The sequence below is a fragment of the Rhineura floridana genome, chromosome 12, assembly GCF_030035675.1.
Source record: "Rhineura floridana isolate rRhiFlo1 chromosome 12, rRhiFlo1.hap2, whole genome shotgun sequence".
Taxonomy (NCBI): Eukaryota; Metazoa; Chordata; class Lepidosauria; order Squamata; family Rhineuridae; genus Rhineura; species Rhineura floridana.
In genome coordinates this window covers 32766316-32779774 of record NC_084491.1, presented here as the reverse complement: position 1 = coordinate 32779774, position 13459 = coordinate 32766316, and the positions used below count along the sequence as shown (strand labels likewise).

The 13459-nt window shown below is 41.8% G+C and overlaps 1 protein-coding gene across 1 annotated transcript in view; it reads left to right on the top strand.

Annotated features, from left to right (window-relative positions):
* Positions 1-3001: 3001 nt before the first annotated feature.
* ADAMTS8 (ADAM metallopeptidase with thrombospondin type 1 motif 8) overlaps positions 3002-13459 on the top strand; it is a 54132-nt gene continuing 43674 nt past the window's right edge. Inside the window, exon 1 of the mRNA XM_061592460.1 lies at positions 3002-4224. Coding sequence (XP_061448444.1) covers positions 3553-4224 — 672 coding nt within the window. The 5' untranslated portion in view covers positions 3002-3552. The remainder of the gene's footprint in view (positions 4225-13459) is intronic.

Sequence of the window (13459 nt, the reverse complement as noted above, 5' to 3'; positions counted from 1 at the left end):
AGTCTGCTCCTGCCCCTGATGTAGCCCAATCTGCTCCTGCTCTGCCCAGTCTTGAGCTGGTTCAGATCTTTCTTTCTTTTCTCCACTCCTGCTCTCTTCTCCTGGAGCAAAACCTCAACTCTGACCATGGAGTATTTTCCCTGCAGCGATTTACGTTGAGCTGCTGACTTCCACGCATTCCACATGGCCCTGAAGAACTAACCCTGTCATTACTTATTGCATCGCTGGCGCCTCTACTGACAGCATCTTTGATCTGGAACTGTTTAGAACACACATCAATGAACAATGGTGGTTGGTGCCTGTTAGGACTGGTGGGGCGAAAAGCAGGGCACCCCACAGTAGGTGGAGCCAGAGCCAATGTCAGGAGCCAGAGCCCACAGATCATAGTTTTGTCCCCATCCTCCTCCCTGCTGAATTATACAAGGGCAACACTGAGACTAAGGAGGAGGAGGAGGAAGAGGAAGCTGAAAGCCAGGGCTACCTCCTGGACTGGTTATAAGGAAGAAGGCAGGCTAGTGTAGGCTGGCAGGGGAGGGTAGATTGAGGTTGGTGGGGAAGAGCCCCACTAGCCCCAATGGACCAGCCTCCATTGTCAGTGAACCCTCATCATGCTTCAGTTCTTCACAGACAAAAGAATCACACTTTATAAAAAGAAATCCAGTAATTAGAAACTTTGGCCCCTGGGTAACACGCTGCTATTTAGAGACGCAGCTGGTGTGTCTCTGAGTATAAGGAGGTGGCTTTTCAACAGAATTGAGCAGATGTAAATATTCCCCCTCAGATAGACGCAGGGATGTTTGTCCAGGGTAAACAGCCTTTAAACGTTGACCCTCATCCCCAAGTGTTTACCATAAAGCTGATTTCCCAGGTTCCCGGGAGGAAGGTATCCGGAGCCTCAAAACACAGCTTACATTATCCTTTCAAATATTTTGCAGATTAAGGCTTTCCAACAGCACATTGCAAGGCGGAGGAAGGGGAATCATTGATGGGACTTCGTGACAAAGTGAAGGAAATTTCTCTGATTCCTGATAACCTGAAACTCCCATAACAGCTAATGGGAGACTGTGGGTGCTTTTCACCATGCAAAATGTATTCCTTTGGGTGTGTGGGATTGTAGTGAGGCTGTATTGGATTATGTCAAGGGGAGGGACTCTTGTGGTAAAAAGGACATCATGGAATATGAGCATTTTTGAAAGGAGATTTCTCCTTTCTTCATAGCTAGCCATTCCTTATTCAGATATTTTTCTCAATTATCAGTTAGTCCCTTTTGATCCAGCACAATGAGATTTCCTGAAGCTAGACCAGTCATGGTGAGGGGAGTGTTGCACACTGTATTTCCTCTGCAGTTCAGCAGAGATACCAGATCAAATGTTTCAAAAACACCTGCATCCATGTGAGCCTGCCTAGGTTTTAAGATGAGCTTCAGAGGCCGTCACTTTCTGGCCACTGTTGCAATCTATTAGATTGGCAGATGTCAGAGACAGGGACTTTTCAGTGATGGTACTGCACCTTTGGACTTCCCTCCCCAGGGAAATAATAGGCTTTAAAAAATAACCATCTGTTCTTGGCTGATGAGCTGATTCTTAATTTTTATCTGTTGCTGCTTATTACTTAGAGGATTGTTTAGAAAATGTGTTTTGTGTTATTTTTATAAACAAGTTTATTGTGAAGTGCCTTGAGAGGGCTATGCCTTGGGAGGGTTAGGGAGTTTTAAAAATAAAATAAAACCAAGAAGAAGAAAAATGATAGAAATCAGTATTTCACTCTGTCCAGAGCTGTAGTGTTTGGGAATTTGCAGAACTTGGTTATGAAGGGAAGTCCAAAAAATTAAACTAAGGGATACTCTTCTTGTTCTTCAGTGTCGTAATGTTTAAAAGAAAGCATATCTAGCAGCTTCATCAGCAACACACTGGAACAAAAAAATGAGAATTTTATGCAGCGGGCTGTTTGTGAGTAATACAAGGACAGAATAAAGTAAATAGTGCAAAGTAATACAAAGAGCGAATAAAGTAAATAGAGTAAATAAAGACAGAATTAGGTCAAGACAAAAAAAAGGGGTTGCAGGTGGTGGGTTTTTTTATATATATATAGAAAAAACTGAATAAGCACATTATGGTTTTTTTTCCCCTGTGTCCTCTGCTGGGAGATTGGTTTAATTTTTAAAAAATTCCTAAGATTAACATGCAGTTGGAGGAGGTGGGAGAAAGAACTGAATTCTGTTTAAAATGTTCCTTTAAACTATAATTATATGAATGACCAACTGTGCGATACCCTTGCTTCAAAAAAAAAATGTATGGAAGAACTGAATGTATTATTTTATTTCCAAGTGATTCTATTAATTCTTTTGTATACCACTCTATGCCCTATGGCTAAGTTCTGTATCCTCTTAAGAACATTCTCAGATAAAACTCCCAGCTGTCCCTGGCCGTTCTGCTGGTGCAGTAATGATCAGATTCCTGGCAACTCCTTTTGGGATGGCAAAGATATCATTTGGGAGGATTCAAACATATGTCAGCATCTGATAAAATGGAACTTATTATCTATTCAGGATTCGGGAATTTCCCTGAGGCAGGTTTTTTCTCCTTCAGGAGCCCCTGAAAAAGAAGGAACGAGTGGGGTCCCTTTTTCCTGCCAGGATGGTGCAGAATTAGTGCAAGTGGTGAAAAACCTCTTGGAAAACAGCCATTTAAGTAAATAAATAATAAAAGAACTCATAATTGCCATGGGCTGATGAAAGGCCTTGAAAGAGTTAACACCAAGAGAATAAGAGGGGGGGGATGTTTTGAGTTGACACTTAGCGAGAGAGGCGGGTTCTCCTGGCTCCTGATTGGCTTCAAGTTCCATCCAAAAACTCTCCCCCCCCCCCCGTTTATTTCTCCTCCCCCTGCTCTCTGGGTCCCAGGGGAGGAGGATGTGGAATAGTGAGAGAGATCAAAAATAAACCTCTTATGTCAAAGCAGGGGGAAGAAAGTATAAATACCGAGACTCTCCAGCCTGCTCTGGTGCTTCAAAGGCTTTGGAAGGAGCAACCCTGGGACAGCTAGAGAGCTTCCTAGGAAGGAGAAACTCAGAAAGGAAGAGAGAGAGAGGCAGAGGCAGAAATCAGACTCCCCCGAGCGTCTTTCAGCTCAGCACACATTTCTAAGTGGACAACTTGCCTTATAGCTGCTGCTGCTGTTGCTTTTTTCTCTCTTATATTGTGGCATCTGGCTCGTGGAAGAGCTACTTGGGAAGCTGAGATCAGCAGAAACCTCACACTCCAGCTTTTGGGCAGTCAGAAAGAGGATTCCCCCTCCAGCTCTCCCTGCACACTGGGCAACTTGCTGCTAACCGAACCTGGCACGCACACAAAATTCATCTTCTCTCTCTCTCCCTCCCTCCCTCCCTCCTATCAGTTGTAAGCCACAGTCTTTCCCCAGAGACTGCGGTTTGCAGATTTGTAGCATACTTCTAACACAGCTGGGGAGCGTGCTTCTCTCTTTCTCTCTCTCTCTCACACACACACACACTCCAAGTGAGTCTCCCTTTCTGGTCATAGCGTTTCCAGCATCTATGCCACTCTCTCTTCAACAACAGCAGCCCCTCTTCACGAGCAGGCTGGCACCTGCCTTCGCTCCCTTCCTCTCCTTGCTGTTCTTGCTGCTGCTTCGCAATGCCTGGGCACTGCCCATCCAAACTAGCGACTCCCAGGAGGTGGTGCCAGTCTGGATGGCAGTCCCTCCAGGAGGCGAAGGGCAGGATTCTTTCTCCATCAGTGCCTTTGGGAAGGAGTTTGTGCTGGAGTTGGAACCTGATGCCAGCTTCTTAGCGCCTGGACTGAAGATCCAGCACTTTGGAAGACAGAAGCCCGTTGGGTTCCTTGACCACGAGGATGTGGGTCTACGCAGCTGCTTCTACTCAGGGATGGTGAACTCTCAGCCAGACTCCCTGGTGGCTGTCAGCTTGTGCCAGGGCATCCATGGCTCCTTCTTGGTGGATGGAGACAAATACGTCATCCATCCCAAAGATCACAGGAGTCATGGAGATCCTCTGCTGCAGGTTCACAAGCTCCAGAAGAGAGGGTGGGCAAAAGGAGCCAGAAAAAACATTCCAGAAGGGGAAGCCCGGGCAGAACCCAACAGCACCAGCAGCAGAACCAAGAGGTTCACCTCGGAGGCTCGCTACGTAGAGACCCTGCTGGTAGCAGATGCATCTATGGTCCAGTTCTATGGAGATGACCTGACGGTAAGAAGCACTTTCACCCCTCTGTTCCTTAGAGAGACTCAAAGTGTGTTCCACTGGGGTGGGGCATGCAAGTTGTGTTGGACAATAAGTGGGAACCTTCTTGTTGAGTGTGGTGAATCTGGTGTGGTGCAAGTGGCATGCCATGGGGAAAGTGTGGAACTGTGAGCCAGGAAGTCTTCAGATCTCAGTGGCCTTGAATGCACCGGTCACCTTAGGTCACATCCACACCATACATTTAAAGCACATGGCTTCTCTCCAAAGAATCCTGGGAACTGTAGTTTGTTAAGGGTGCTGGGAACTGTAGCTCTGTGAGGGACAAACAACCGTTTCCGGGATTCTTTGGGGGAAGCCATGAGCTTTAAGTACCCTTTAAATGTATGTTGTGGCTGTGAACTGAGACACACGACTGTCTGCCATCATCAGCCTCCCATCTCCAATGTGTGTGTATGACTGGGGGTTCAAAATATTTCTGGTCCACTCTACAGGGCTACTTTAACCATTACTAGGAGTAATGCTTGTGAAGCACTTTGAACACATTACGGCACATAGAAGTAAAAAGTAATACCTGTAAAAGAAGGGAGGCAAGAGGCTCAGTGTAGGGCTGTGCACAGGCTTATTGTGGGACAGACTTTGAGGCTGCTGATCACCAAAGGGCAGAACTATGCATCAACAGAGACATGGAGCTGCCATGAAACAGCATCTCTATAGTGAGCGCTTCTCTCCCCACCCCTGAACCATCTCCTGGTAATTAACGCTTTCCTCACAATGCAATGTCATGACGTCCTGCGTTTCCATGCCTCTGCTTCCCATCACTGAATATTGCTGATTGGGGCTGGGAAAACACACAATGTGATGAAATCATGCATTAAATGTTCCTAGATGTTACGGGGGGGGGGCTCAACACCCAGATGCCATTTTTGGCAGCAGCCCTGCGTCTCCACTAATATGTAGTTATTAGTCTTTGAACTTGGAAGCTTTCGGAATTGGCTATCGTCTCAGCAGACACTGTTCTGTGCATGGGGGGGGGATTCTGCATTTAGATTTAACCATCTATTTCATTGTGCCAGTAAAGTGCCCTGTACAATTTGAAAGCTGGTGTATTCCTACTTTAGCATAATTTAGTCCAGTAAAAAACAAAATTGCATTACCTATTTTGTATTTTTTTCCCTGATGGTGACCAATGCAGCACCTTTTGTCCATTCCAGACTGATGACATGTGAACCGTTGAGCAATAAAACATAACAACCATTAATATAATCTTATCTATGTTCCTCATTATTGCAAGGTCTGCCTCTTCAGTGTACTAATCGGTGCCTTATACTACTTTTACCTGACTATTGGAAATGTTTGAGTTTTGTTTAGCATGAAAGGGGAAAGAGGCAGCTTCTCTAGCCAGATAAGATTAGAATACTTTCTGGTCCTCCAAAGGGCATATTTTGGAGCTGGGGATGATAGACACCTCCCTCTCTCTTGGGCTGCCCTTTTTCACCATGGATGAAGAGACCCACTTGAACCAGGAGGAGATGCATAGATTTCAGAAGAACCATTTGCATGAGTAATTTTGTGGTGGCTGTATGAAAGTCTCATTCAACCTTGTTAGTGTTAAAAGGAAGCTTCCAATCTGGAATATATGTGCACAGAAAACCCTAATTTCTGCTAGAAGAGCTACTTTCACAGTGGAGAAATTAAGGAGCAATTGTATTAAGGACATCATATTAAAGGGGAGAAGAAAACAGATGTGTATAGTTCATTCCAATGGCTGCTGCTAAGCAAATGAATGTTTGTGGTTATTTGTTCATCTTCAGTCACTAAGTTTCTAGGGTGGGGGTTATTTTGTTTGAGGAGTTAACAGCAAAAGTACACATCAGATTTATTTAGGAGATATCTTTCTTTATGCACATAGTAGGTGGGACTGCAGAAATGTTAAATGTAACCATTTATTATGCAACAAATATATGAAATATTTCCATTATATGGGATCAAATTTTGGGCACTTCCAGACTGGTGCTATTTTAGGGTGGGATTCAGTCACATGCCAGCAAATTCAGATTGCACAATTAAAGGTGATGTGTCACAACAGCCCTTCCCCTCAAAATTGGACTTTCTACAATAAGAAAAGACATGAGAAAGGGTGCAGTAACAGTTGCTTGACACAATGTCATATAACCTCTCAGCAAACAAATCAGAATGAGTACCCAATAAACAGCCGACATCATCTAAGCTTCCTGCAAACTTTGAACAAAGAAATCAGGACGAATGCTCAATAAACAGGTTGTCTGCAAGCAACCGTATACAGAACTGCTGAATTAAGAAAACCTTGACTCTAAGGGCAGTGAAATATAAAAGTTTTTAATAGTTATGGTTGAAAGCGGTTTGAGAGGCTTTGCTTCCTGTGGTGTGCAAGAACATAACATGTGCTCGTGCATACATTTCTTTTATCCCATATTGCTCTTGATCAAACAGATTTTGCTGGTTTTTGAAGCAATACAAAAACTTGCCAGACCTGTTTACTGGAGGTGAAAAATGGGGTGAATGTACATATACCGCAAGCAGCTCTCTCTCTTTTTTAAATGACTTTAACTCTGCAGGGAGAAAAATAACACTATATAATTCCTTTGTCTGGAGAAAGACTAGGGCTGAATCACTTACATCCATCATCTTGTTTTGGAATGGATTTATTTCAAGCATTTAGCTTAACCCCTTAATCCTCATTCCCAACTGAAAAGGTGGCTGTGTACACAGAATTGCATTTTCATAATTTCTCCTGTCACCCTTTCTTCTTTTTCTTCATTCTTTTCCCTCTCTCTGCTATGTCATCCATTTGCTGAAGTTTAAAATTGTAGGCTACTTGTGGGCAAGGACCTGTTTATTGTTATTTTGTTTGTTATTACTCTGTCACTCTGTAAAATGGTCTAGACATTGAATAGTGCTATATAAATACATAATGCTTTGGTAGGCATCTCACCAGGCTGAACTCTGTCTCAGACTATAGGCTCCCGCTTACAATGCCAAACCTTTGTAATATTAATAACCCCTTTATATCTAGACATGGTATGAATCTGGGAATCTTGCCTACAACCATAGAATCTCTAAACAGGGGCAAAACTTGAATCATAAATATGTACAGTGATTAAAGAATATACAATGAATTTCCAAAAAGAAAATGAAGGTCTTGATTTTGAAAGGTGTTTTTGGTGTTATTTTCCTAGAAGCTATTTATCTACTATATATTTTAGAAAGTTGTTTGTTTGCTGTGCATTTGGACACCTCTTATGATATTGTGACCAAATTTCGCACCATGGTTCCTGAGATCAGGGGACAAGTTTTTGTATATGTTTGAATACAGTTGGATGCCATTTTGAATCAAGATGGCAGACTGAACCCTTCGTAATTGCACTGATTTTATCCAAATTTTGCATGATGGTTCCTGAAATCAAGGAGCAGGTTTTTGTCCATATTTGGAGACAGTTGGATGCCATTTGAATCAAGATGGCTGACTAAACATTTCAAAGCTGTACTGATTTTAACCACTGATTTCAAAACTGCACTGAATTGGGTTTTTTTAGAAATAACCCTGGGTTTGAGGCTGCTAGTTTATTATATGTATACACTGCCTTTTATCCATCAGCTTCCCAGGTAATCTTCCATCCAGACACTGGCCAAATCCATGTGCTTTCAGGCCATGCATTTGCAAGGTGCTTTAAGTAACCTTATATATGTATTGAAGGATACCACATAAATACTTAAAATGTACCTGTAGACTATGTTTGGATGCGCTCAGGTATGATTATGAAATGGGACAGAATGCATTTGGGAGACGTTTCTCTATGTTTTTGCATTAAAATAAGGATTTAAAAAATAGTCAAGTATTCATGGCCTGGATTGTGATCTCAGTTCAACAAATGGGAACAATATGCCCATCTGGAGATTCTCTCATCCCCTGGTGATGACCATTTACAAACGTTTACATTTCTTAACTAGTAGTGGAAACCCTCTACTCCCGTGGAACTTTGGATCTTGCTTGGATGTTTTTCTGTTCCCCATCTGACTTTGAAGTCTGGGGATGATGTCAGTTAGCGATTTGCAACACATGAACACTCAGAGCGTGCTGAGTAACTGCCCCAGGTCTTGTTCCCTCTGCTGTCCAACAGACAATTAATACTGGTCTAAACAGCTCTCCTACATAGTTGCTGGAAGTGTTGGGATGCAACTCAAGTTGGGTGGGTTTGCATGGGTTAAAGAAGATAGAGAGAGGAACCTCCAAGCTTCCAAGGCTATCTTTCTTAGCTAACCAGCGCTGACCTTCCTTCAGGTACTAGACTGGTACTCTTAGGGTTGCTGAACTTTTCTGACTCCTCCCTTCTTCATCCCACCATGGAAGCGAAGATATCTTTCCTCTCTCTCTCTCTCTCTCTCTGCTGAGATCAAGGCAGCAAACATGGTTCCTTACATCTCTCACTTAGAAGGAACTATTTTCTATCCAAGTATGAAGGCTTCTCAGACAGCATTCAATATACAGCCACCTTCCAAGCTGCATGTGCCAACTTTGCTAAGCTAATCCAACAGTAGTATGGGTCTGCAAAGCCCCCACTTTGTAGATACGGTCACTCCTGAAGCTCTGATTATCAGCACAGGACTGGCAAGAAGCTTTGCAGACAGTGAATTGTATCCAACTAAGCCATGCTCAGAGCAGACTCATTGAAATCAATGGACATTACTAAGATCCTTAAGCCTAAGTAGTGTGTGTGATGGGGAGCTGGGATGCGATGTCTTGCAAGTATTGATGGATCTTGTAGCATCAGCCCTCCTGCTTTAACCACACCAATTTAACACCACTCCCTCTCACCTTGGGGGGGACATGCTCTTTCTTTAAAGAAACAGATATTAAATTGATATTGGGTAATTAAAGTACTCCTGAGCATATACAGAGTGTTTTCCCCTTGACCCGGTGCAACTGCAGCCTGCACTAAGCCACTTAACTTATGTGTCCTTCTAGGGCACATAATAAGATAACATTATCAGAATGCAGGCCAAATATACATCTCCCCACCACCACCAAAAAAATAAAGCTTGTATTTTATAGTAATACAACTCTATATCTTCTGAGCATACCTACTCATTTTCACCATTAGCTGCTCCAACTAACTGATGAGTTCTTAGCTCCTTTTTCTGTCTCCCAGCTGAGAGTTGAGCGTGGGCATTAGGAGAGGTGGTTTGCTCCGCTGGAGGTCTCCTTTTCCTTTGCACCCACAGATCCTAAGGTTGCCCTTGATTAAGTGAAATGGGATAGATGAGCAACACTGAATTTAAGACAAGGCTCAGCAGAGTTTAATTCCAGTATCTCTTTTCAGGGCTCAGCTCAGGGAACAATCAATGGAGGGCAGAGTAAGAGTAATGCTGAGCATGTGTAGAGTGCCTTTCTCTCATCACCAACCAAAGACCAAACGGAGGTAGATGGCAGTTCTCATCTGCTTTCTTTATTTTAATTTGTTTTATTGCCAGTTTACTAAATAACTAGTATCCTGTCCTTATAAAACAGTGATGGAGAAATTTTCAAGCTCAAATCCATTTGTTTCTTACCCCTGCTGGCTTGCTCTCCCCATCACCCCACCTGCCCCCAGCAGAGATGTCAGGCTTTAACAGCTGTAATACAGACAGAAATCCAACAGGACTATTACTCTCCTGCTGGCTGGAGCTGATGAGAGTTGTATTCCCAAACATCCAGAGGGCACACACTGGCCTATAATACCTACAGAACTGTATTTTCCAGACTTCCATGAAGAGAATTTTTGACAGCTAAGCATGTTTAACAGCTAAACATGTTTAAACAGGAAGGCAATGGTAAACCACCTCTGAATACCATTTAACATGAAAACCCTATGAATTCATCTAAAAAAGATTCATAGGGTCGCCATAAGTCGTAATCGCCTTGAAGGCATGTAACAACAACAACAAACATGTTTAATGTCTATAACCAACATGATGCCCTCCAGATGTTGTTGGGCTAGAACTCCCATCAGTCCTGACCAATATGGCCAATGGTCAGAGATGATGGGAGTTGTAGTGTAGCAACATCAGGAGGGCACCTTGTTGGCTACCCCTTGTTAGCAAAGTGACTTAAATAACACAGATGGAGTCCAGAGAGGAAGGTCCTGATAATACTTTACTGGGCAATAGGAACAAAACAGGGTATCATCTGAGGAGAAAGGGAGATTTTGTCTTTCAATTCAGGTCTTGTACATAGCAGGGAGACATACAACCAAACATATAGAGGAAAACTCACTCAGAACTACACAAGAAGAGCACATGCTACCTCACTAAAGACTTTGCTACTCTTCCTGGTTGCTAAGCAATATCTTCACCTGTCCTCCTGATGGCTAGCTGACTTTAACAGTAACAGGATTAACCCTTAAGTTACCAATTGAATGATCCCTGCTCTGTTGCACTTCCTATCTATCTATCTATCTATCTATCTATCTATCTATCTATCTATCTATCTATCTATCTATCTATCTATCTATCTATCTATCTATCTATCTATCTATCTATCTATCTATCTATCTATCTATCTATCTCAGACCAGATGGAGGGGAATCTGGTCTGACAAAAAATACACACATGTAGCAGAAACATTGAGTCAGAAGGGTCCATGTTTACTCAGTTTTCGTACAATCCTCACAGCCGCATTTTAATTACTAAACAATAAAAGGTCAGGAGCATCATTTGTGAGTTGTTTTCTAACATTAAATGTAACAGAGGAGGCCTACAGAATAGCTCAGATACACACACACACACACACACACACACACACAAGATGGAGTTGCTTCTGTTTTCTCCTCACACAACCATTACAAGTTGCTTTCCCCCTCAATATTGTTATCTAGATTGTTCCGCCCCCTCCTCTGGATATAGTGGATTGTATCCAATGCTAGTCATGCTCAGAGTAGACCTAGTGAAATTGATTGGCATGGTTAACTTAAGTCATATTTAGAGATATGCTAGAATCCCACCCAATTTGGTTGAGGTACTGAATTTTCCATTGATTTGCTTATTCTCTATCGTTGTGGATTGGATTTTTATGTAACTATTTTCTGTGGCTATTTTCAAAAATAGATTTTTTTTAAAAAAAATCCATCTCTAAAATATTGACATTAAAAATGCTAATTTTATCAATATTTGTATCAATATTTCATTTATCATATTCCCTTTCAAAATACCAATATTTCCTTTAAAATTATCAATATTTCCTTGAAAAATATTGATATTAATATCAATATTTTTGTGAGGGGGAAAAACGGATCAGTAAAAGCAGTAGCTAGTGGACAAAGAACAAACTTGAATCAATACCAGCCTATTAGGTTGACAGAATGCTTTTGAACTGTCATGGACCAGTGGATCCCATCTCTAGTCATGTCCATTACTTTCAGTGGATCTACTCTGAGTAGAATTTAGTTGGCTGTAACTGGGGATGGAAAGAGCTGTCAATTTTGGCTCTCTCAGTTTCTCATTTTTCCAATCTTAAATTTAGTTTTCCACATTTCTGCAACAATTTGCATTTTTTTATTTTAAAAAAACATGAAAATTCTTCAGCATTTTAGTGCTGAAAATTCACATTTTAGTGTGAATTTCTCCTAGTAAACAGTTTTGTAGGCAGTTTTGACTAATGTATACATATTCACTCATATTCATTTTTATGCACCGTTTCCCCTAACATTTGCATTTTTGTAACCCTTGTTTGGTTGGCAAACTGCATTGGAAAATTCAAATAAGTGAGAATTTCAAAGGATGGCTGTGTTTCATTTCTCATATTGTTTTGGCAAGTGAGAATGTGATTAAACCTGCTTTAAATGGGAACTGAATCAAATTTCTCCCCCATCCCTAATTATAACCCAGTAGTTTCTGATTTCACCAAGGAAGCTGGGTCACCTGAGATCATTTCACCTCATGAAGAAACATAGATAGAGAAGAAACATCATTGTGTGTGGTAGCGAACATGCCCCTCAGAAATGGTTGTGTGAATGAATAGCCCCAAAAGGTGTCACATGCAGCCTCTGGAACCTTCTCCATGCAACAGCCCATTTCAAAACATGTTTACTCAAAGATGTCTACTAATTTCAATGGGCTTATTCAAGGTAATAAGGGTTGTAGCCTATGCCAGGCCTCTCATATTTAGTAGTTTTTAAAAAATCTCCCTGCCAACTCTGTCTTATTTCCAAGACTACTCAATCAGTCCATTTTTCTCCCATCATGCATCTGGCCTTTTGTGTCAGACTCAATACGATAGTATCAGGAATGGTCCCATAAAACTGTGTTGATTGGCTGTAAAGCTAGGCTTGTTCTCTCTTAAATCCAAGGTCCCGTTCCACATGCATGGAGCAATAGGCAAACCATTTGAGGGAGTCCTCACTAAACTTTGTATGTTGCAAGGATACTGGGGAGGGCCTATTTCAATTAAGGATGGGTGAGAAATTTGATTCAGTTCACATTTAAAGCCAAATCTGTAAAATTTGCACTTTCCAAAACCGAAACACAGTCATCATTCAAAACTCACACTTATCCGAATTGTGCAATATCATTTTTGAACCAACCACTGTTTATAAGACTGCATATATGAGCTGAAAGTATGCATAAAATGAATATATGAATGAAAATAACATACAAACATGCATAATATTAGAGGAAGTTGCTTGCAAAAATATGTACGTGAGTTAAAACTGCCTACAAAAATGTGTTGATTAGGAGAAATTTGCACTAAAACTCTGAAGAGTTTCCATGAGGATTTCTTTAAACACACACACACAATTTGCTGCAGATACGTGAACTGAATTTAAAACTGGGAAAATTAGTAACTGAGAGACTCAAAACTGCCAGATCCTTCCATCCCTAATTTCAGTCACAGAGCATAAAACCCATCAACGTACAACAAAAATAATAAAGATTTCATCAAAATACCGTTGAAAACTCATAAGGCCAGGATGAGGAACCTCAGGCCCGGGTGCCACATACCCTGTAAGCCTCGCTTTCTGGCCCTCAGGACTTTCACCACACCACATCCTTGTCCCCAGGTCACACCCCTCACTGACTGTGTTTTTCATCCTCCTTGAGTGTTTGTGTCTCTCTGGAACATCTCCTTAATCTCTGACAATGTCTTTTGCTTGCCTGGATGGAAGATAGGGATGTGTGTTAGAAACCAGCCTCCTGTACAAAAGTAAAATTTATATTTGTTGCGCCACCA